A 24,815-nucleotide genomic window follows, 5' to 3' on the forward strand; every position below is an offset into this window, starting at 1 on the left:
AAAAAAGGAAGTCCCCTTAGGACTGCTTTGGACACAGGCCTATTGCTTTTCTGAATCAGGACATTAAAATTCTATCCAAAATATTGGCATTGCGTCTCAAACAAGTTCCAACTTTTCTAATCAGAGAGGATCAGACAGGCTTTATCAAAAGGTAGAAGTTCTAGTTACAGTGTGAGGAAGCTTCTACATCTTATCAATATTTGTCAGACACAGGAAATTGATAGCCTGGTCATTTCATTGGATGCAGAGAAGGCATTTGACTGTGTCGAATGGTCATACCTGTTTACTGTCTTACATAAATGTAATTTGGGAGACAATTTTATTAGATGGGTTAAATTATTATATAAAAATGCCACGGCAGCAGTCATCACCAATGGCTATGGATCTGACAGCTTCCCACTTCATCACTCAACACGTCAGCCCCGCCCATTTTGCCCTTGCAATAGAGCCTGTCGCGGAGGCCATAGGGCAAGACTCTAAAATAGTTGGCATAATTTTGTGTGGGATTCAACATAAAATTTTGATTTACACGGACAACGTTTTGCTTATGTGATGGAGCCTGAAACCTCTGTGTCACGCCTTGTTGACGTAATCACTCTGTTTGGGTGTTTTTCGGGTTTCAGGTTTTGTCTACCTGGGCAATCACATCACACCTTTGTTTCGTGAAATGTTTAAGGCTAATTTTAACTTCTCCTAGACTCTGTAATGAAGGACCTGGACAGATGGACTCACCTCCCTTTGTCATTACTTGGAAGAGTTTCTGTTAATAAAAAGAATCTTTTGCCAAGATTATTATAACCCCTACAGATGATCCCTCTACTTTTGTCAGGCAAGGTGCTGAAGCTGTTTAATGGCTGGCTGAGTGACTTCATTTGGAATAAGAGAAAGCCTAGGCTAAAAGTAGCAAAACTATAATTCCCTAGTTCAAAAGGGAGGTCTAGATCTTCCCAACATCAGATGGTATCAGCTTTATAGTAAAGCTTTATGGCAAATTGGGTCAAGGAGGATCTCACTTCTGAATTGCTGAGTTTATAAAAATCACAGACCTCAGACTCCCCATTAGGCCTTTTGGCCTTTAAGGACTTAACGTTAGCCAGGAGCCATTGTAAAAACAACCCTATAATCTCCAATGCATTAAAACCATGGTTTATTACACAAAAGCTTGAAGGGAGGCCTCGACTAACATCTCCATTGGTTCCAATTCAGGGCAATCCTAACTTCTTAACAGGCATAGAGGATGGTGGGTAACACTTTGACATCTCGAGGGATAAAGAGGATGCGTGATTTGTTTCAGGGTGCATCCATGCTTCATTTGCACAACTTCAAAAAACGTATAATCTTCCCAGGCATGACTTTTTCAAATACCTGCAGATACGGGACTTCATAAACAGGGGAACTACACTCAATATTGATGCCACTACATCTGCAGTTAAACCATTGCTCCTCCTTGGCCTAGCTAAGAAATCCATTACTCGCTTTTACAATGTCTTAAGCCAGACTGATGTGATAAATGTACAGGATGTTATGCAAAAATGGCGATGTGAACTTGGTATAAATATTGATGGGGATATATGGACTAAGATGTGGACTCAAACAAAGAACATATCTGGGTGTAACCGTGCCAGATTGCTGCAATTTAAGATGTGCACCGTTTACAAATCTCTCCAAACAAAAGATATAAAATGAACTCAACTTATATCGGCATGTTTAAAATGTAAAATCTCAGTGGGCACCTATACTCATTGTATCTGGTCTTGTCCTAAAATTCAAACATACTGGCTGTGTGTTTGGCAAGATCTGGGACATGTTTTGCCGTTGTGTTACACATGGACCCTCTTTCTTTAATCCTGGTTTACCAAAGTCAAGATACTATTGTGGATGCTAACTCTACCAGACTGCATTATATCCTCACAAATGCAGCAAGGAAGAACATCTTTCTGTCTTGGAGAAGTGACAAACCCCCTACTAAATCAAACTGGCATGAGATAATTATGGAATGTTTTCCTCTTGAGTACCTGACCTGTCTGCTTCCCTCTTCACAGGGGCAGTTTATGAACATTTGGACTCCGTATCTTCCCTTTTCCAACACCACAGCGGCTCCAGTGCTTCCGAGTGTTGTCCTTTGCGAGCCTCTGCTTCTGTCCCTACGTCCTGCTCATAACACTGTACTTGCAACCTAGTCATTTTGAACTTCCAGAACTGAGAACTGGGGTGTATTTTTTAATTTATTTTTCTTTCATATATTTCCTATTTATTGTACTGGATGGGTGCACGTGAAATGTAAATGTGTATAGACTGTCTAGACCCACGTTGTACTGAGCGTTGTTGTTATCTTATTGTTGTGTTTATATTAATACACAAAAAGCTCAATAACCATTTTTTTTTTTAAATAAAGTTTTCTGGCCTTTATGTGTAGAGTGCATTGCCCTAAAAAAAAAAAAACAGCATTTCAACTGAATGTTGATCATTCAATTTCAAATCTAACGAGCTGGAGAATAGATGACATGGCTGCAGTTCTACACATGTAACCTATGTTAACGATGTTCATTCGAGTGTGAGTGCCACCGGTGCACTGGTGTGTGTCTCCTTACAGACAGCCTTTCCTCTGCGGGCAGGTGGTGTTGAAGCCCATCCAGATGGGCTCTAAATCATCCCTGTTTTCTTGCCAACTCCCAACATAAATATCCAAGAAGGAACACAGAAGTTACCTTTGGGTCTACCATCTTTCAATCCCCCTGTCTGCGTTGAGCCCGCCTCTCAAATAACTTCATCTCTGACAGCTTGTCTCTCTGTAACATTGGCGTTCACTAGCTTGCTCACTTTACTTTGCTGTCTTTTTCTCTTTATTTAATCCTCCCCTTTCAACTTGTCTGAAACGCTCACTCCGCCTGTCTAGGTCTGTTTCGTTCTGTAGCTCTTTCTCCTGCTTCCTCTTTATCCTTTGTTACTTCACTGTCTTCCCCCTTTTTGGACATTTTCCCCATTTTGTCGTCACCCCCAGGTATGGCTAACCTGTCGCTTTGGCGCTCGTTCAACCGTGTCCCACAGCCATCTGTCAGCCTCTGTTTAATCTCACATCAGCACATGTCTGTCTCACCTTCTCTTACCTGTCTTGCCTCCTGCCTGCCTCTTCCGTCTGCTCGACTTTCACCTGTGACCTATGGGAACTTTTATAGAGCCCTACATATGTGTGTGTGTGTGCGTGTGAGTTGTCTCCAAGTATGCCCTTATCACTGAAGCCCACCTGGCCTAGATTTCTGGTGTTCTGCCTCAGTTGCCCCCTAAAGTAACACCCACACACACCCACACACACAGACACAAACATCTAAAGATGAGAATAACTTTTAGAGAATGTGGAAAGTTGGAAAGTATGTCAACATGTGTCTTTTTATCTCTGTGTGTGTTTTCAATAAGTTTGTGCATAAGATTGAGTATAATGTACATTTGCAGTGTGTGCAAGCATTAAACAGAATGTGTGTGTTTTTGTGCGTGTGTGTTTTCACTTATCTGTGTGGGCTTGCGCAGGTAGATGTGTGAGGTATTTTCAATCAGAGATAGCTCAGTTATCACCCACTAATCCTCTAATGAACCGGCACAGTTTAGATAAAACTGCCTCCATTAAACTCCTCTTTGGAAGAGAAAGCACAAGGCCCAGGCCTCTCTTCATCCCTCCCTGCATTCCCTCAATACCCTCATCACCTCATCTTCCATTCCTGCAACCTTCGATCTACTTTATCCCTTCCTCTGCTGATCCCTTCTTTACAAATTCCCCACCAGATTCCTAACTTTCTTCTTAGACAATTTCTTCCTTTGATTCTTTTCTACCCGATTGCTCCTTTTGTTCTATTTGAGAACTCAATCTATACCTAATTTATCCCGTTGTTCCTTCCTTCCCATGATCCGTAACTAATCTATTTCTTTCTTCATTTTGCTCTCCTTGCCTACATCTGATCCCCGCTTTTTCACATTACTGACTCCCTTTTTCCTTTCCTTCGTCAATTCCTACTTACGTTGTTAACATCATCCATTTCCATCATTTCTTCTCTGACTCTTCCTTCCTTGTTCCCTCAACCCAATGTCTATCCTTGATCCCTTTTTCATGTGTCCCACAACTGGATTCCTTGGTTTCTTTCTATATCCCTCTTTATCCATTTCCCCACTCGCTTAGTTAGCCTTTTCTTCCTCGTCCATGCATCTTTCACCTATGTTTCCCTTTCTTTCTCTATTCCCTAGTTACCCCATTCTGTAACAGAGTTTTTGCTGTCCTTGCTTAACGCATCAAACCCAACTGCTTGATTCCTCCCTTTTTTCCCAACCCCCTATTTCCCATTTCAGTATTCCCTACCAACTGATTGCTTCTTCCTTGACTGATCCCTCAATTTTTGATCCCTTCATACCTCTTGCTTTCCCTCTAACAACTCTCTATAATGACAACCACATTTCCCTGTCCCCCTGATGCATGCAGACATTCCTTTCCATATTTGCATCTTGCCATCATTGGTCTGCTTCATTTATTTGTTTATTTTTGGGAGAAAACTGTATGGAGAAATATCATAATTTGGAGTTACTGGAAACATTTGTTTCACCAGAGGCAAAAAACACAAGCCAAACATTAGAATACAAACTCAAATGCCATACTAAGCAGCTCAAACAGGCACATAGTCCTTTTGGTAATACACACTCTGCTGTTTCTGCTCTGCTCAATTAATCTGGCTCAGTCAAGACCGCACTGAACTGTCATCATAACACTAATAAAGAAAAAGCTTTGAGCTGTTTGCATTAAGTGGCGGGCTTGTCTCAAACTGTCAGTTTGCCTTAGGCTCTGGCTGGGCACAAGTTTTGTCCCTCTCTTTCCAGTCATTTATTCCACTGTGGTCGGAGCACAAATCCCCTCACCATCTCAAAGAAAACACTAAAGGCAGCATGGCCTTGTAACGCCTCATTAGGCTTAATAACCTTTAGTGAGCACAGAGCCGACGCTGTACGTGTGTGTGAATTACACATATAAAAAGGTATACATTTGTGTGTGGCTTGTGCATGTGCTCCACTGCATATGCGCGTGCACGGTTGAGGGTGCGTTTGTGTGTGAAAGTGTGTGCAGCGTGCGTGTCCTCTGAGAGCAGGGCTAGCTCAGAGCCACAATGCGTCTTATTCAGCAGGGTCCCTGGATTAAAATGTAATTTCATTCAAAGTCACAAATTGGGTTTTTTACTGTACTAATCTTCATTTTACTAAGCAGAATGAGGTATGTCATTAAAAAAAAAGGAGTGACTTAATGAAAGAATGCAGGATGGATAGATTGCAGAGGGGAGAGCAATTCCCCCAACAGAACGATAAAGGTTATTCCGAGTCATAAACTGCAAAAAAAAGTCATGAATAATACACAACATGACTGTATTTGAGTGTGCATTGTAGTGATTATATCTTAAGGAAAGGGGCTAATTACAATGACATCAACATTTGCAGTTTAGGGATTCAACTAATGCCGTGATTCAGAGGGACTTAAATTGCGGCTGCACAATAAGCTACATTACAAGTAGTTTCAGATCAAATTGTCAACATTAATTATTGCAAACAGTAATGAGAGCAAGGGGTCAGAGCAACAGGATTTAAAAAGCATTTACAAGTACTTATAATGTGCATACATATGATCAAGATCTGGTTAAAAAAAGAAAATCTCTTCTTTTTTGTAGGGAGTGTTGTAATGTAACATTCAACGTGGAAATAATTGAGATAACTGAACTACAAATTGAAAGAAAATATGGCATTCAGAATCCGACTCTGTGAAATACAGTAATGTGCTTTATGGATGAATTTGCAGCCAAAAGGTTTAGCTGGGAATAAAGTGACGGAAACAGAGCTTCTACTGTGAAGAATGACAAATAATGAATTCACACCATACCACCCTTCTCACCTAATCACATTCAGGAATCAGCAAAAACCATTTCCTTCAGCTTTCCCTGCTAATACATTTCGGGAATAGAAATCATGATCCACAAAATAATTTCTGAGATATTATCAGCGAATGCAGAGTTGTTTGGTAAGACTGCGCTTCAAAAAAAAAAAAAAAAAGGGCTGGCCACATAACAAATAGACTTAGATTGCATAATGTTCTTTTTCAATTAAATCTGTTGACAAATGCAAAAACGAATTATTTTATTCCATAATGACTATGCTCCTATTACCAACACACCCTCACATACTGGTAGAATACCAATTTTGCAACCCAGATCATGATTTTTTGGGGGAGTTAATTAAGGTTATTTCTGAGTCTCTTCACTTAAACATCAAATCTCGTCAATTTCATTTCTTACACCCGTTTCACTGATAAACAAATCACCTGCTCAAATGCCTATAATGTCCCTAATGAGAATAAGAAGGTCCTTTCCTTTACATTTCCCCTTCCTCCCTCTGTTCCTCTTTCCTTGCTCCTCTCCTCCCATCCTCACTGCCATAGATGAATGGGAGAGATTTACAGTTAGGGGTCACACACTGGTTCTAATTAGCTTAAGTAGGTTAGGAGGAATAAGCACTTTCTTGCTGAGATGCATCACCAAGTCCCACAGCTGTCTGACAGAACGAGGAGAGGAGAGACCGCAGACGGACAACCAACCTCTGTCTCTGTCTGCCTTTCTGTCCCTCTGTCTGGCTGTGTTTCTCCCGCTGCCAAGTATTGCAACACAGGAATATTCTAACAATAGCAAACTTGTGGTAAGTAAAAGAAAATTCACCTGTCAAGTACACAACGATGACAACCCTGCAGCAGTGGTTTTTGGGTGAAGTGAAAGGTAGTCTTGGAATCACCCATCATCACAACCTCCAACCAATGTCACTTCGCCCCCACCATGGCTGTGCCAATTTATTTGTTTTTGTCTTCAGATAAAACGTGAAATATGAGAAGAATTAGCTGACAGTAAAGAAATATAATGCAGAGCCAAATACTGTACTAATCTTGAAAGATAGTTTTTTTCCCCCCCCTCAGGGCATGTGCTTTGGCCTTGAGGGAGTCCCATTGAGCCACTCTCAACAAGTTACTTTTTTGTTTGTAGTATTTTCAAATGTGGTTCAAATTGACTTGACAGTTGGAAAGAAGGAATGCATAGCAAGTGTCTCCTGCTGCATGTGCAAGTTTCTGTCTGTGTCTATCTACCTCTCTCTGATGTCCAGAGAAGGAATCTGTTCAGCAGACAAACATGGGCTCAATTCCCAATACCCTGCAGAAAAATTCCACAATTTCAAAAAACCTCTGGGGAGAAAACTCTCCTCGCAGAGACAAACACAAAAAAAAAAAAAAACTCTATTTGGATCAATCAGTGACGGATCCAGACATTTCGTTGGCAGAGGCGTTTGCTTTGTCTCTGCATTTCTCCAGCCCTCCTTCCCCCCTCTCCAGAGTACTCCTCCTCTACTGATGCTAAAACATAAATAGCATTTTTAATTAGAATGATATCTTCTGTTTGTGTATTTTGCTATCAGGAGAAAAAACATTGTACTGCTTCCCTGTTTGTACAGTGGTGAGTGGGTTTAACCACTGCCCTCTCTTTGTGTGTTTAGGAACCTGGCCCACCTCCTTCCAGCCTCCTTCTACAATAGTCATTTCTCACATTGCTTCCTGTCTATGGAGGTGCACCCTGGGGTGTTAAGAGAATCCTTGACTGGCCAATGGCCATGTACTAAAAATCACACTGAGACCTGCGACTAATGGTTTTTCCTCGCCATCGACAAAGCAACGGGTTGATAAATCGTCAATGTCAATTGTTGACCGACTAAAATGTCTGAAAATAGAGAAAAAGCCCCTCACAAGCGGATGTCTTCAAATCTAAAAAATATCTAAAATTCACAATAAATGTTTTACCAAAGAAAGACAGGGAGCATTCTTGATATGCAACTTTCTTATTCCTATTATAACTTATTATATTTTAGGTTCTAAATGGCTGATTTTTCTGCACTCCATTCTCCTAAAGATCCCTCTTCCTTGGTCACAGACTGTGTACTGTGACATCTTTTAATTTGGAGTTTCTGTCCCCAGACTTTTTAGTTGTTTGCTACTCCTCATCACGGCTGCCCTGTTCTTTCCTCTACGGCTTCCTAACAAACAGATGTTGCTGGCTGCTGCCAGACACCGAGAACATGTCACCTCCTATGAACCAAGAAGAGACTAGCATGACACCGAGGAAAATTGGCTTTACTGCCGCTTACCAAGCTAACCAACAAACAGACGACCATCTATAAGAAAATTCTGGTTGGAATTATGGCCCAAAAATGCTAAAATAAACAGTGAGCCACAGAGAGAAAGCGAGTGATGTTTTTTTTGTTTTTTTTGCCGACTGACTGCTTGGCACATTTCTGAAGAACTGAAAGGCCTCCCACAGCTCAAAAAAAGCCCTCTCCTCCTTCCCGGCCCAACCCTTCCTCTCTTTCTCCCCTCATCTCTCCTCTCTCTTTTTGCTTCTGCTCTCGCCTGCTTATCTCCTTGCATTGCTGAACACATTCGTCAAGTGGTGTGACTTCTCATTCATACAAGCTATATTGGAATCGAATAAGCAATCCATTGTTGACAAAGAGAGACGCGACAGGACAAAGATTTCAGACTTAAACTATAAATCGCCCCCCCCCCCCTCAACACCTCCTCCCCCTCTCCCCCTAATGCCGCCTCTTAGTTTGGCTTGTGTTTGAGAGTGTGTTTGTGTGAGAGTGTGTGTGTCTCAGTTTGAACGTGTAAAATCAAAGTCTCTTTTTATTTGCCTTTATGCGTGTGTGTGGTGTCTTGGTTGCAAGTGAGTGAGTTTGTGGTGTGTGTGTGTGTGTGTGTGTGTGTGGTGTGTGTGTGTGTGTGTGTGTGTGTGTGTGTGTGTTGCTTGATGTGTGTGCAAACTTGTAGGTAAGCAATACATGTGTGTTTTCGTATGTCATGTTAGTATTCCCAGCAGCACTTGAGCTGCTTGCAGTCAGTCAATCCAGTCATATCCGCCTCTGTCCAACTGATCAGCCAAATGCAAAGCACACACACACACACACACACACACACACCACACACACACACAACACACACACACACACACACACACACACACCAACGTGTACATGTACATGTAGCACTGACAGCAGGCACCAAACCTCTTCACAGCATCCATCTATCAATATTCCAACTGTTTAAATGATTCCTTCTGAAAGGTGCCAAAACACAGCTGTCTTCTCACACTCACACAACACACACACACACACACACACACACTCTCACTCCCTCACACTCACTCACAAAAAGAGAGCTTAAAGAGAGAGAAAAAAAACCATTTCACTTTAAACCTCTGTTGTTGGAGAGCTGGAAGGTTCAGTCCAATACTGAGGCAGAGCTACCATGATATTAAACATGCATGTGAAGGGCCTCAAGGTTCACCAGCAAAAAAGCTCAGCTGAGATCAATCTGAATATCAAACTGATGAAAGAAGACATTTAGTGGATACAAAGACACTCTACACTATATGGTCTTTTAATCTATGATTACAATTATCCATAGTATATTTGATCCATTACAATTCCTAATTGTATCATTATAAGCATATTTAGAAATGTTTTATCTTATTATCCCTGTTAGGCTTACCTTTCCTTACACTATTCCTTTGCCCTTAACCAGACTTAAAAATCTGGCTGGTGAGATGAGTTTTGCACAAGCTCAGAAAACAAAATCCTTGCCACAGGCTAATGGGTCGGGCAAATGATCATCCCTGAGTGTCAACTCTCTGATTAAAAAGGTCAAAAATGAAAAAAAAATATGTTAGCCCAGAGATTGCAGCATATTAAAGTGCAAGGCGAAGAACACATACAAACAAGGACTACATAGCCTTTAGTGTTTTCTGTTCCTTTAAAAGATAACTTCTACAGGTGCAATAGGGACAGCACACAGGACTACACATCCATACCTTAGTCACAAGGGGCTCTGTGTCCTCTAGGATGGAGATGAAGGGGATCTCCAGGAAAGAGGAGAGAAACTCCACCTGGATCAGCTCTTCCCTGGAGCGGGGAAATGCAAGCACAGCGGACACCCCCCTGACCACCAGGTCCTGGCAGGTGCTACGGGACAACGACTCTGGGTCCCCACCTGCGGGCGATCGCGCCACCATCTCCAGACTCAGGTTGTAGGGCAGCAGAGGAGGTGTTTGGGAGGCTGTCGTGGAGGAGTCTGCCCCTCCGCTCTGGTGCCGGAGGCTCGCCAGGGCGCGGTTGAGCGCGTTTTGTATCCGTGCCGGCTGGCGGGTCGGCAAGAGCGCACCGAGACGCACGGTGTGTCCTATCCGGGAGAGGATGTGGCAAGGCTGAGGGTGCGGGAAGCAGGACTCCGGGGAGGAGAAGGCGGCCAGTAAAAGAAGCAGCAGGAGCGGTCTGGCGGAGAGGAAGAGGAGATGAGGTCTCCCGGGGGCGAGGCAGTAGGTCCAGAGTCCAGAGAGAGACACCATGCTGCAGCTCCGACACACAACAGAGGAGGACTGGGCTCTCCTCGGCGGGAGATGGCATAGCTCCGTCTTTCTCCCGGCTCCACCGCTTTTCTCGGACTTGATGGTTCTTTTCTTCCCCCCCCCCCGCCCCCTAATTGTATTTGTTGCACGCGCTTCGCTGCACGGTGATTTGTTAGCGTTTTGACGTTTGCCTCTCACCTCTTAAAGTTTCTATGTCAACAGTAAAAGACGCGCTGGTGAAGGAAGAGAGAGATGACGCGTCACAGCTTGAGCGGTCGCCCCGCTTCTGTCAGTCTTTGCTGGAGGAAGGCACACAAGCTGTGTGTGTGTGTGTTGTTTGTGTGTGTGTTGTTGTGTGTGTTTGTGTGTTGTGTGTTGTGTGTTGTGTGTGTGTGTGTGTGTGTGTGTGTGTGTGTTGTGTGTCCATGCCCTGCCGGCCAATAATTTAACCTCTCACGGAGCCCGCCTCTTGTTGAATTTTAATGAAAATTCGTCGTGTAACATTTCCTTCCGCTTCTTCGGGTCTAAGAGAGAATTTGCACTTAATGTTTTCATTCAGAATTGAAACTACAAGCAATCAAAGTTGGTTCCTTGTAATTGTTTTATGATTCTTTTTAAAATGTAAATTAGGTTGAGCAATCCAATACAGAAATTAGTTTGCTCCTTTCGGACCAGAGTTTACTCTATTTTAGTGGAGAATAAAACTCACTCGCATCGATATTCTCTTACCCTATGGCAGGCAGCCATCTAAAAAACACACACATTCAGAGCGTAAGAAGCATTAAACTGTTGTAAGTTTCCAAAGAAGAGATTTTTTTTCCCTACACAAAAAAGGAGATTGGATGGTGTTAAATGGTGGTCATTTGTTTTGTGAGTTAATGGGACACTTTTAAGCTCCTCTGTACATCTGACCACAATGTCCCTGCCAGGTTGGCCAACACAAAGCTAATAGCTTGCTGAAATCTCAATTTTCCTCTAAGATTTATTCCCACTTCCTTCCCATCATCCAAGTAGAACATTATTCGTTGTGTAACCACATCTCTTCAGCACCACGGACAGCGCCAATGCCATAAAAGAGATCTACTGTGGATGCTAATTTGGCTTCATGCAAGTGACAGCACTTCGTTCTCCTTCATTCTGCACTCACAACTTCCCCCCTGATCTAATTTGCCATCGTTAGAGCAGAACGTTCAGTAAATCTTTTATGTCCAAAGGAAATCTGGGCAGTGGTGTGTGGCTATTGGTGTCCCAATCTTCTCTTTTTATTGATAATTCCTTGTTTATCAGACACCAATAGTGCTATATACCTCCTGTTATTCAGCCTCTGCTCTTCTTTCTTTCTTTCACAATATCTGCAGCTTTGGCATTGGGTGAAGCTGAATGGCCATTTCAGTGTGAGGTCTGACATGAAAAAGCTTTCGCTGACGTACCTGCAGATAGAGGTATCACTGCTTTCCTCTGCCTCAAACACACACATACACAAACACACACGGACACACATTCCCAGGGATCAACAAGTCATTTCACAGCCTGCTGGGTGACCCGGTGTGATACCGATGCAGTTTACTGACAAATCTGATCCAGCTGGGCACAAAGAGTTTTCTTACCTCCCCTCTTTCACCTCATGCTCCACTTGCTCCACATAGAGAAAAGATGAAAACTAAGACTGCAGGCTTTGGTCATTCTGCAGAAACCAGCAACATTAAACTTGCATAGTTCCTCACACACGCTCCCTCAGGTACCTGTTGAAGACTGGCAGGAACAAGTACAAACTAAGTGTTTCCATATCCCTCTCTGTTTATGTTGTAAAATGGGAGGATTATCGGGTCAAGTCGAGTTCATCGCAAAGTGCCTTGCTGTAAATAAAAATGTGCAAATGTACAAGGCTGCTGAAGTGGTTTTCTATATTCAAGGTGTCAAATTGTATCCACAAAGACCTAAAAATGCCCGTAATCAAATGCTACAGGAACGGTTTCTTTTGACTGTATGTCAATAACATTGTAAAAAGGATTATAATGAATTAAGGTACATGTAGATCAACGATTCCAACGAGTATGTGTACCCCAGGGGGTACTGCGGCTGTTGCCAGGGGGTACGTGGAAAGATTGTGGAGCGGCTCTACTAATTAGAATTTGTTTTTAATTATGAATTGATTAAAAGAATACATCATCTGTAACAACTGAACACTGCATGTTGCAGTTATGTAGGAGCGCATGGAAACTAGTTTGCAAGGAAGCACAGAAGTTTGAACAGGTAGTTAGCTAAATGAAATGAAGAAAATAAATAGTTAAAAGTTAGGAATAGATTGTTCTAATGAGTAGCTAAAAGCAGTGGACAAACTGTTAGAACGTTTAGCTGAAAGTATTGCATAAGTGGCTTAAATGGCTAGCTAAAAGTACTGGATAAATGGTTGTAATATTCCGCTTCACTCCAAGTACTGTGTATATATATATATATATATATATATATATATATATATATATATATATATATATATATATATATATATATATATATATATATATATATATATATATAAAAAACAATAGTGAAGAATAAACCATAATGTAGTCATAGACCTCTCATTGAAATGTAGATTAGGCAACAGAATTAAAATATTGTTAGTTAAATGCCGTATCTCTTTAACACTAAATACCATTAAAGTAGCCTTAGCCAAATTAACTTGGCCTTTTGAAAACAGTTTATTTTGTTCTGTAAATGAGAAATCAATAAAATCAATATAGTTGACTACATAGCACTCTTTATGTAAATTATAAAATCTATAAATCAGTGGCCGGGTTAGCCCAGTTGGTAGAGCAGGCCTACATATTTAGAGGTTACTCCTCGATGCAGAGGCCGCGGGTTTGACTTCGACCTGTCAACCCCCCCCTTCATGTCTTAATCTATCCTATGGAAAATAAAGGCCGAAAATGACCGAAAAAGATAATCATACATTTTTATTTTTTTATTCTATAAATCAAAATTACTCCCGGAAGCAAGATGCACCTTTACATGGGCTTATTTTACCCTCAAGACTGACTAGGTTTCTCCACGAGGACACTGTACATACTGAAATCACACTCAAACACCTCATGTTGATTTTCCAGTATATAGAAAAGTTCTTAACGGGCGCATCTTTCTCCAGTTGTAAAATGTACATACCACTCAACAAAACATGACTACAATCCCTTACAAAAAGCCAGAGAGTTAGGCTTTTAGTCTCGAGAAAGTAGTCCAAATCAAATCCGCCACAAGAGCGTAAGGAATGTGAACTGTGAAATTAATTAAATGCATTGTTAAGTATAGACTCTATAAGCTCTGGAGGCTGGTAGGTGGCTGCATGACGAACCAAAGCATTGGGAGCACTGGGAATAGATCTTTTTCAGCAGTATATAGGCATAAACAGAACAGAGAAAAGGGTAGACCCAAATGTAATTTTATTTTTGGCCAAAGTGACTTGTTTCCACTTGTTACTCTTTTGATGGACAACAAAAAGCCGCGTTCAAGAACAGAATGACTGTAGAATTACATTTCAGGAGCACAATACATTCCAGGAGGAGGATGCTTATTAAAAAGGGTCTCAAGTGTGGATCGCGAACCCCCTTTGGTGCCCGATCCCTGCACAGGGAGAGCGATGACTGTCCTATAGTTTGTCTCTAAAGGTTGTATACAGGTGTCCCACTGCGCACTTTATCTGTATTACTGTTTCCTATTAAAAGCTTCGCCCCAATGGGTGTATTTGTTTTGATTATGTACATTGCAAGGGATTAATATGGAGAATAGGATTAAGCAGGCTTTAGAAACCCAATTAAAGTAGCCCTTCATCTTTGCTTTCGAGGGCCACATCTCCGTTTCACTGTGTGAGGGATCCCTCCTCCTGTTCTCTCACCCCTCGGCCTCTTCAACACCTCGCTCTACCTGACCCGTCTTTGCATTTTAAATGTGCACACATCTTCTCTGCATCCGTTTACCTTTTCGTTTATCCCCCCCCAGCTCCACCCATTTAGTCCTGACTTCACCTTTATCCTTTTTGCCTCTGATCTTTTTCTCCCACTCCCTCACTCCCCCCTTCCACATTTTGTGTCTCTTTGAGGTAGACGGCAAACGTGCCATTTGTCCCCAAATATACAACATCCACCATTAAACCACATCAGTGATTAATTCCTGAGCTCCAACTGCAATTACACCGGTAGAAGACTGCTGGAGAACATGGTGGTTCAGAAAAGGGGTGAGCCAACAGCAACTGCCAATTTCTGTGAGGGTGGGTGCTACTCTGTGAAGGGGAATAGACTGTGTCTATGCATGTGTGTGCGTTTCATTGTGTGTCGGTGTGTGTAAATCCTGGCCCTGTAAATCCTAAATAATCTGGCAGTACAAACCCAGGTAGCAAAGAGGCTGTTGAAATGCCAGGGAGCTGTGAGTTAGTATTCCTGGCAGAGCGCTAAAAGGCACTAATATCACATATTAGGATAATGTTCACTAACAAAAAGCAAGACAGAAAGACAGGAAGAGAAGGTGAGAGGGTAAAGAAAGAAAGAAAGAAAGAAAGAAAGAAAAAAAGAAAGAAAGAAAGAAAATTCACACAGCTAAGCTGAAAAGGGTTGTAGAAAGCAGGAGAAGATAGACAAGTGGCGAGAAGTGGGAATGGTTAGGGAAGATTCGGTGTCGCATGCATTGTGTCTTTAGAGTTCAAAACAAATTAACGACATGAGTTCATACCTCGCCGCTCCTTTCACCCTCTGCTCCTCCTGATGTACAAAGCCACTGGTCCAAGGAGAGCGACTTATCTGGTAGCAACAGCAGCACCCTGCATGTGTATGCATGTCTTTGTGTGCAAGTATGTGTGAGTAGGTCTGTGTACGTGTACTGTGAATGTGTGTGTCAAAGTGCACGCATTGTAAGGTTTTTTTTCTGTGTGTGTGTTTCATTGTCTGCCAAGATTTTCTTTTTTTTTGTTTTCCAGCTGCTGCTCATATAACAAACAGGTTTTACTATCGAGGATTTTTGAAGGCAGTTTCAAGACTCTCACTCACATTTGTGTTGTTAAAATATATTTGAGACTCTAAAAGTACAACACTGATAGGAATAGGCGAAAAATACATACAAGGAGAAAGAAAACAAGGTTAGAGACGTACAGAATTTGACGCGGTATATTTATACATATCCTCAATAATAGTCATAATTCTAATAACATTTTAATATGACAAATAAGTGTAATACCCAGTGTTTAAAGGGAAGTCTGTTTTTGTGTATGATTACGTTTGTAAGGGAGAAAAATAAAATACAATAAGACAATAATAAATGTAACACATATTTCTGAAAAAATAAAACTAGGTGGCAACAAGTATGGAGAAATGAGAAATTAATTAATAAATGAATGATGAAGAGAGATGAGGGCTTCATATTTAGTCAGCTTTTGTACATGGAGGGTCCTCGTCTTAAGAGCTGTTTATTCTATTGTTGAGGGATGTGGAGGTTGGGGCACTGATAACCGCAATAGAAGGAGGATCAAGCAGGGTGAGAGTATGCCCGTGTGTGTGTGTGTGTGTGTGTGCGTTTACAACATATTGGTTTGTGTTAAACGAGTAGGTGAGTGATATTGATATCGATGTTGAGAGGTGACATCTGTGCAAATGCGAGGTTGATGCTCATTACGAAAAGGTCTGAATAAATATATTTATCTACAATTTTGCAACCTAGGCGGAGCAGAGAATGCTGTGTCTCCGTACGGAGCCAGAAAGCAGCACACTCTGCTACACTTCCTAATCCCGCAGACTCTCCCTTCACTTCTTCCCAGCTGGGAAGCAAGACACGAGAACTTTCTGAGATTTAAAGAGCTGTGGTGGTAATTCATGGAAAAACTGCACTAGACAACTCTGCTCTGATCACCAACACCTGCCTGCCCTGCTGCTCCAGGATTAAAAAATGGACCAGATGGAACCAGTAGAAAAAGTCGCTTCAGTGTCACATGAATGTTGTCGCCATGCGAGTGTGACGCTAACGGTACGTTTGCAGTTGACATGGCGTGTAATAATAACTATTGAATGGACATTTTGTACAGGCACTAGTGGTCCCCAGGAGGATGCAGTCTAATACTTGATGGATCCCCTGACTTTGACCTGCTGATGGCACAACAGGAGAAGTTTCAGTCAGTTATCCTGTAAAATATCTCAATATCTACCAGATGGATAGGCGCAACAACATTCATGGTTCCCAGATGGCATGTCCTGTTGACCTTTGCTGTCTTTTTGTGCCATGAGGTTCAGATTTGAGGTGTTGAGTGAAATGTCTTGAAAACTGTCAAGCCGTCTTTTACGGCGATTACGTCTTCTTGTGCCACCATGAGTGAAACTTAAAATTTAACCAATACCTCAATGATCAAATATCTGCAAAACTTCCCCTCAACCTCAGCTGTACTTTGTGTTTACTACTAATTAGCAAATGCTAGCACGCTAAACACTGAAATGGTGAACATGGTAAACACTTAGCTAAACATCAGCATGCTGGTATTATCACTTTGTTACGTTACCATGCTGGACATGGCATTTAGCTCAAGCTACAGCATCACTGAGTTATTAAAACACACATATATATATATATATATATATATATATATATATATATATATATATATACATATACATATACACACACACATACACACATACATACATACATACATACAACAACAACAACCCTGCTTCAAAAATGCATATTTATGACAACTTTGTATTTGTGAGTCACATAAAATCTTATGCCTTTTGGGCACCCAGATAGCTCAGTGGGTTGAGCGGGTGCCCATGTACAGAGGCTTGCTCCTCGACGCAGCGGGCCGGGGTTCGAATCCAGCCTGTGGCCCCTTTGCTGCATGTCACCCCCCTCTCTCTTTCCCCCTTTCACTCTGTCTGGCTATCTATCTAATAAAGGGAAAAAACCCAGAAAAAATAACTTTAAAAAAAAAAAAAAAAATCTTATTCCTTTTACCTCCCTAATCTCAAAAAATAGCTTGGTCTATGACGCTACTGTAAGATGAAAAATTTAACATCTGGCCTCTCCCTCCCCTCCCGCCAGTACACCTTCGTCAGAAGGCTTCAAAAGTCAGGGGCTCAGAAAAGAAGAGAGAAACAAAAAAGAGAAAGCAATAGCAGAGGTACTTTATGGTTAAGTATTTGATAAAATAGAGTGTGGGGGAGGACAGCTCTTTTGCTGTGGAACAAATGGAACAAATGTGTGTGCGACATGTGTACAGTCAGGACTGGGGGGGGGAGGGGAGAGATCATCAGATCATCTTGTGAGCATGAGCTTTAAGAACAGGAACACTGGAACTATCTTCTCACGATCACAACAAAGAAATGCTCTTTAGTAGTAAATATTTCACACAAAGATCTCTGAACAATTGAATATGGGAATTAAATATTCAGAGTAGAGTTGCATTTTAGTGTTCATATTTATGTATTTTTTAAATTGGGTGTGAATCTCTTAGGGGTCACTTGAGAATTGCATAACAGTTACTTATTGCGAAACAAATTACTGTGCGTTTGCTGTGTCAGTTGCCCCTCTGTTCTTTCCCTGTGTTGCCGGGGAGAACTGTGGCCGATAGGAAATTGGGTTAAGTTGGTGTCTTTAAAAGACCTTCAACCCAACAGAAAACACAAAAACACTCAAATGTAGCTCTATACAAAGAGCTGCTACCTAAAGAAATTAAAATAGCAGAAATAAAAAATATATCTACTTGAAATACAGTAAGGATTGTGCTCACTATTGCCACACAAATATCACTAGTTACCTTTGCCGGCCTGATGAACTCATCTACACTGGCACCACCTTTCCATAACAAAAGCATCAACATGTCTCATTAGCATCTCGCCTGGAGCAAGGAAGAAAAAAAAAAAAAAATCATCTTAAGCACTCCTGTGACCACATAAGTGGTTCCGATTCCATGACTGAATTCACAAACCCATCAAAAGTGAAACTGTCAAGGTAAGGAATACAGTGGAATACAGAGGAATACAGTGATGTTGTTGCATGAATAGAGAGGATAGAGACTACTGGTGGGATAGCATGTAGTAGATTCAGTCAAAGACCATCTGTGGTGGAGAGCTGCACTGATTAGCCCAAATAGTGTCCAAACGTGCCGTAGGCAAAACCAGCTTCCAGAAAAAAAAAAAACATCACACAAGCACGTATCCCGTCTCAGTGAGCCAGTGTGTGTCTTAGCGTACGTGTGTGTGTGTTTAAACAGAGTGAAGCACACAAATCCAAACCGAGTGTCTGCAAGAGAAAAGAGACAGATAGGAAGTTTCTTTTTTTTGCGAGTGTATGCATACAAATGCGTGCGTGTCCGCTCAATCACCTCCCTGTGAGACATTGTGAGATTGTGCAGGTGACTGAGGTGAAGCATTAATCAGGACCTAAGGCAATGTGTCAGTAAACATATGTGTAGGAAAGAGGGAATATACAGTCAATACCCAAGGAAGTGTGTATTTGCATAGTTGCATGCTTGGGCATGAGTGAGACATATGTGCATATCATATTATACTATACATACCGTTCTGAGACTGTGTCCATAAACACACAAAATTACACTGATGTTAAGTAAACAGCAGTCTCTATCCAGAGGATTAGAAAGACCTCATTTGCCTGCAGTTTTGTTTCCCCCCAACGTTCTCAATTGACATTCAGAGAGGAGGGACTCAGCCCTAATTAGGTTGGCTCACACATTCCAGGAGTCAACCAATCAATGGTCCACTAATGGGCTGTCAGTCACATGACAAGGTTTGGGACAGGTCAGGGTCACTAGAGGAATGCCTTAATTTCTCAGCAGAATGGGACAAAGTAGGCCAGATAGGAGTCCGACCAATGGGGGCAATTATAGAAAATGATGAGATCCAATAGTGGGACACGGCGCATAACGAGCAGCAGGATGGTGGAGGGGGTTATACTGTGAGCCTTTTAATCACTTAAACTTTCCCAAGGTGGACGTTTGGGCTTGCCTGAAGCTCTTTTGCTGTATTCCTTCCTCTTGATGCTCCCTCTCGGTCTTTGATTATCACATTGTGTTCTGAATAAGTCCTCGGACTCATTACGGGCTTGTGCTAATCATGACCAACATTGAAAACGACACACATGTATCGACTGACATCTGCAGATTTTCTCTGCGTTTTATCTCAGTCGACCTGAGCAGGTAACACCTGTCGCTGCTGTAAAACAAAAGACAGAAAACAAACAGATGCTGTTTGTGCTAGGCCTGTTCTTGAACAGCTTGTTGTGGTTTGTTCTGTAATTCTTCCAAGAGGAAACTGTTTATGTGGGCCAGAAAAACGGATGGGAATGCAAAGCTATAAGCCATGGATAAAATGGCTGTATAATCTTCACAGAAAGCCATTTTGCTAAAAAAAAATTAAATAAAAAGATAAAAAGGATACAAAAAGATTCTTGTCAAAGCAGAGACATTTTATGCCAGTTAATATGACAGATTGTTTGGGGCACAAGACTGACACGAGACTGTCGACCTTCATTGCAGTCCTCCTTACTTTACCACAAACTCGAGTTTATTGGCTACTCAAAATTCCCATAGCGACACCAGTCTTAGACAGTTTCACACCACTGCATAATGAAAATTCTAGCTCTGTTAGAATGAAATGTTTAATTAAATCATGACATTGCTGGTGGGGATTGAATGACAGCTACTGAATAATTTACTCACACACACAAATGCAACAATTACAAGACAAACAGCTGTGACAGAAATTTCACAAGTTGTATTCATATGATCAAAGGACATCCCTGTTGTGATTTTAAAAAAGGTACTGCACCAACATTTTGTTTTATATTTAAAGATAGATCAAATGACTGTGTAATGTCAAAGGGGTCACACATCACCAACCAGAATCACCTAACTCTGCAGTTACCCACTGCTCTACGTGTTGGCCCTTTTTTATGTTATTATTCAACCTGAAACTTTAATGATTCAAGCTCACTGCTTTCCTAGCAGACTGCTGTACTCAATAAAAAATAAAAAGCTCTCATAAATTGAATGCACGCTACCTGCCCAGCAACAAACAACAAAAGTCAGCGACTAGTTGTTAAGCTGCTTACACGTGATCACAAGTGAAACCGTGAGGAGGGCTAATAATAGTGAAGGCAGAAGCAAAGCGCAGTGGGCACCGTCCATCTCTCCAACGCTCCGTTGTTCCGACCTCTCGATAACCCGAAAAATTCCTTTTGGTCCTACAGCCCACCAGTCCAACGTCCGTTTGTTTCGAAAAAATAAACCCTCTGCTCCGACATCCCATTGTTCCGACCATATAGTCTTTTTATACAGGTTAGGATAGCTGATTGGTCAGAGGATAGGACCTGTACAAATGGGGTTACATTATGGGGAATTTGGGACACTAAATTGCATGCAAACCGGTGCGGAGATTGTGTGGATTAGGCTAGATAAACATTTAAATGTGTTACTAAGCTAGAGAAAAGTAATTTCGCTTGTTATTGTTGATTCCGATTTTAGATTATGAGAAGTGATCTACAAAAGCCTAGCTGTATACGTTCAGAACAAAGGGACGTCAGACTAGTGTGCTGTAGGACCAATCGGAATTTTTTGGGTTACTGAGAGGTCGGAACAATGGAGCGTCGGAGAAATGACATGGCATGACAGGTATCCTTTGAGGTATCGATCAATCCTTCTGGTTGCCTTCTTTCATGGTTGTGCTTTGAAAGGTCAGCAGGAACAAGGTCAAAGTTCAAATAATTTAAACATAATTTAAACTGAGTGCGGTGCTCAGCCGCACTTTCCCACTATTAGTCCTGGGCTAATAGAATGCAGTGTTAAAAGGGCTTAGTGGAGAAGTTGCAGCTCAAGAGCCATTGGTGGAGACCAAAAAAGAGCTAAAATAACACTGAATACTCAGGCGGTCAGAAACAAGACTCAAAATGAATGCTAATGTTGCTCCATGTCCATTGGCTTGGTTAATAGGCAATGTTCCCTAATATGTTTGGCACAAGAATTTTATAAATTGTTCAAGCCAATGGGGAAGTGCCAAAAATTGCAGTTCATCGAGTGGAGGCTGGCTCCAAAAGGGAGTCAATCACTATTGACCCCCATGTTGAAATGCCAAACTCTACAGCAGAATTAAACATGTTTACAGCCTGGTACAACAAAAAGGATGTGATCTCATAGTTCACCCTTCATGACAATATTTTAAAGTCACCTGGTTAAATTATATTAAAGCTCTGCGTTGTTGAGGACATTACGGTTAAGTAAAAGGTGAGCAGCTAGCACCCGGTACCCATATACAGAGGTTTACTCCTTGAGGCGGTGGGCCCGGGTTTGACTCCGACTTGTAGCCCTTTGCTGCATGTCAATCCCCCTTCTATCTCCCCATTCACGTCTTCAGCTGTCCTGTCAAATAAAGGCCTAAAATTGCCCAAAAAATAATCTTCCAAAAAAATAAAATAAATAAATAAATAAAATGGAAGTGGGCAGCCGTCACAGCAAGCCTGTATAGACTGAAGGCTTCCTTCATAAGCCTCAACTTCAGCCACACTCCACCTCTTTGCACATTTTTTTTTTATTAGCAGACGTCAGGCACTGCCAAGATGGCGACGGCTTCATTTTGGCTGTTCAGAAACGCAACGTCACAAAGACTACATCCATATTTTAAAACAGTCTTCGGTTGTTGGCAATGCTCACAGTTTGTTCCACGATCTCAAAATAGCCAAAAAAAAACAAACGAAACAAAGGGGGCTTTAAAGATTAAAGCAGCTATTTCAGACAATAATATATTTAAATTCATCTTTATCATAAAAAAAGAACATGTCCAAGCAAATGGTGTGCATTTCAAGTATGTGATTGGGTCAGATTGACAGAAAACTTACAGCGCATAACTGGAAGATGCTGCAGCTTAATTAAAGCCTTCAGAGTGTCATGAGATGGCAGATGGCAGAATAAATGAAAAGCTTAATAATCACTTCCAACATATTTATCCTCTTAAGTAAAACATAAAAAAGAGCATAGAGCGATGCTAGCGAGTAGGAGGAGTGACAAGATGCTTTCCTGCCGTACGTGATGAGGTTTACGGGTAATATTATGCTAATTTAGAGAAGCAAAATAACTAGAGTAACAAGACTAGCAGTATGAGATGGAGCCTATAGCAATTCTCTCAACCATTGTTTTATCTGTGTGGAGTAATTACAGCCCAGCCGCAGAATTCATTTCACAATGACATGCCATGTTTAACATGCATTTCTCGGTTCCTCATGCAGCATCTGTACAATATATAGGCTCCAGTCTGAAAAATGGTATTGCATATAATTGTGCCAACTACCGTGCTTTCATTCATTTCAAATGAGTCCACTTGGTGTAAAATTCCTCAAGTTTCATCTTTCAATAAAAGTTTGGCTGACTTGAGTTCTTGCCTTATATTTCTCAAGAAGCTTAATTTCTTCATTATGCTCTTCATTTCATCATCACATTCAAGCCTTTGATCCACAATATTTGCCCATTTCCATACAATCTTTGTAGATTGATTGAGCATGTTAAAGCAAAGCTTACAGACGGTTTCAGTAGAGAACTTATATCTTTAAGATCTGAACAAATATAGCGCAAATGGTCCTTGATCAACCTGATATGTGTAAACTTTATCTGTGTGTGTTTTTCATTTCATGCCTGAGGGTTGTGTGGGTTAATTACATTTTCTTTTTAATTTACAGGGTAAAAAAAAAAAAAAAAAAAAAAAAGATTAGTTCTACCTTGCAATTGTTCCTTAGCCGCGGAGAAATAAATGAGCCCTATACTTTCTCTCCTAGATAGAGAATCCCCTGTAACAGCAGTAAAGATGCAGCCTGCATTAAACAATTTCTAGATCAATTTCTTCACGCTGTGCTGAGAAAAAAAAAAAAAAAAAAAGCTGCAGCAGACTCTCATGGTGATGTCGAGTTCCACAGGTTAATGTCTCCCTGGCTAACAGTGAGTGGCGATAATACGTAAGAGCTGTAGCCATTACTCCCATTGTCATAGAGGAGCTGCACTGTGCTGAGCTGGCAGTGCTAGGTGCAGGGGATTACATTAATATAGGCCACTATGCCTCTTCCCAAGCGTTCACAGCACTTTGCAATGCATGGAGTGGGAGAGAGAGAGGGGGGGGGGGGGGGGGGGAACACAGCTCAGAGCCAGAGCACAGGCCAGCTGGGTAATAATGAGAGGTCCTGTATGAGGCTAATATGAGCTAATCTGTGTCTTCTATGATCTATTCCAGTCTAATCAGCCTCTTTCCTGAGAAGGCCATTTGTCACTGCATTATCATGGGACCTGCTAATGAAGTTGACAAGGACTGGTCTGATGTAATTATACATTCCCAGAAAGCCATCCGCTCTGTCCACCTTATGCTACTCCTTCTCTTAACCCTTGTCCAAACCAATGAGACAGTCAGATGTTTCAAGGTTAAAAATATGTCACTGGCCAGCAGCAGTAGTCTTGAAAACGTTGCTCTTCAGTCAACAATCTTTTACATATTTCAAATTACAATCTCGAAGATCTTCATTTTGTTCTCTTTGGTGGCACCTATGGCGAGTAGCGGTAACTGCAAGTGTGTTTCTGGATCTCACTTTCAGTTGTTTTATTAAAGTTTCATTGTCTGCAGGCAACGCTTTTATCATGTTTGTTATTTTCATCCATAGTCAAATTTAATCAAAATGCTAGCAGAAACCAAAAAAAAAACAGTACGCTGCTTCAAACCCATGTGAGTAGAAGAGCGAGTCTGTTGTGTTAGCTCCGCCTACCCTCTCTGGCAGACCAACCACTGCTGGGAAATGGGAAAAAAACATCGCCACAGACTCATTGTGCAGATTCATTAACTGACGAGGCAAGGGCATTCAGTAGTGGACCATAGGCTCAATACCTATTGTGTATCCTCATTCGTTGGTGGATTTATTTATTAATGAAAATGAAAATCTTTGAGATTATTACTTAGTAAAGGAGTAACTTAAATCACCCATATTATGCTCATTTTCAGGTTCATAATTTTGTTTTGGAGTTGTACCTGGTTTACATTTTCAAAAAACACACCATGTTTTTGTTGTACTGCACATTGCTGCAGATCCTTTTTACACCCTGTGTCTTTGGGTCTCTGATTTGACTACAGAGTGAGACAGCTCACTTGTTGTAGCTACAGAGTGAGACATCTCACTTCTTTACTATCTTTGTTGGGAGTCAAACACGCACAGTTGCTAGGTAAGATCATAGCTAGATAACTCTTTCTCCAACTTTGGTCAGTCCAAGGCAGGTTTAGCCGGGAGACTTCTTCTTAAACGAGGGGCACTTGTAGAATACCTGCAGAACAGGGACATGGAAGTAGTTCTTTT

The 24,815-nt window shown here is 41.4% G+C and overlaps 1 protein-coding gene across 4 annotated transcripts in view; it reads right to left on the reverse strand.

The window, feature by feature from the left end:
* grin3ba (glutamate receptor, ionotropic, N-methyl-D-aspartate 3Ba) overlaps positions 1 to 24,815 on the reverse strand; it is a 113,509-nt gene that overhangs the window by 65,433 nt on the left and 23,261 nt on the right. For 2 of the 4 annotated variants that reach the window (XM_032500524.1, XM_032500523.1), the window contains exon 1: positions 9,921 to 10,755. The exons of 1 other annotated variant lie outside the window; for it this stretch is intronic. In XM_032500524.1, the coding sequence (XP_032356415.1) occupies positions 9,921 to 10,454 (534 nt within the window). In that variant the 5' untranslated portion in view covers positions 10,455 to 10,755. Of the gene's footprint in view, positions 1 to 9,920; positions 10,757 to 24,815 lie in introns of those variants that run through there. One more of the 4 variants, XM_032500526.1, reaches the window with a different exon arrangement.

Source organism: Etheostoma spectabile, chromosome 20 (assembly GCF_008692095.1).
Source record: "Etheostoma spectabile isolate EspeVRDwgs_2016 chromosome 20, UIUC_Espe_1.0, whole genome shotgun sequence".
Taxonomy (NCBI): Eukaryota; Metazoa; Chordata; class Actinopteri; order Perciformes; family Percidae; genus Etheostoma; species Etheostoma spectabile.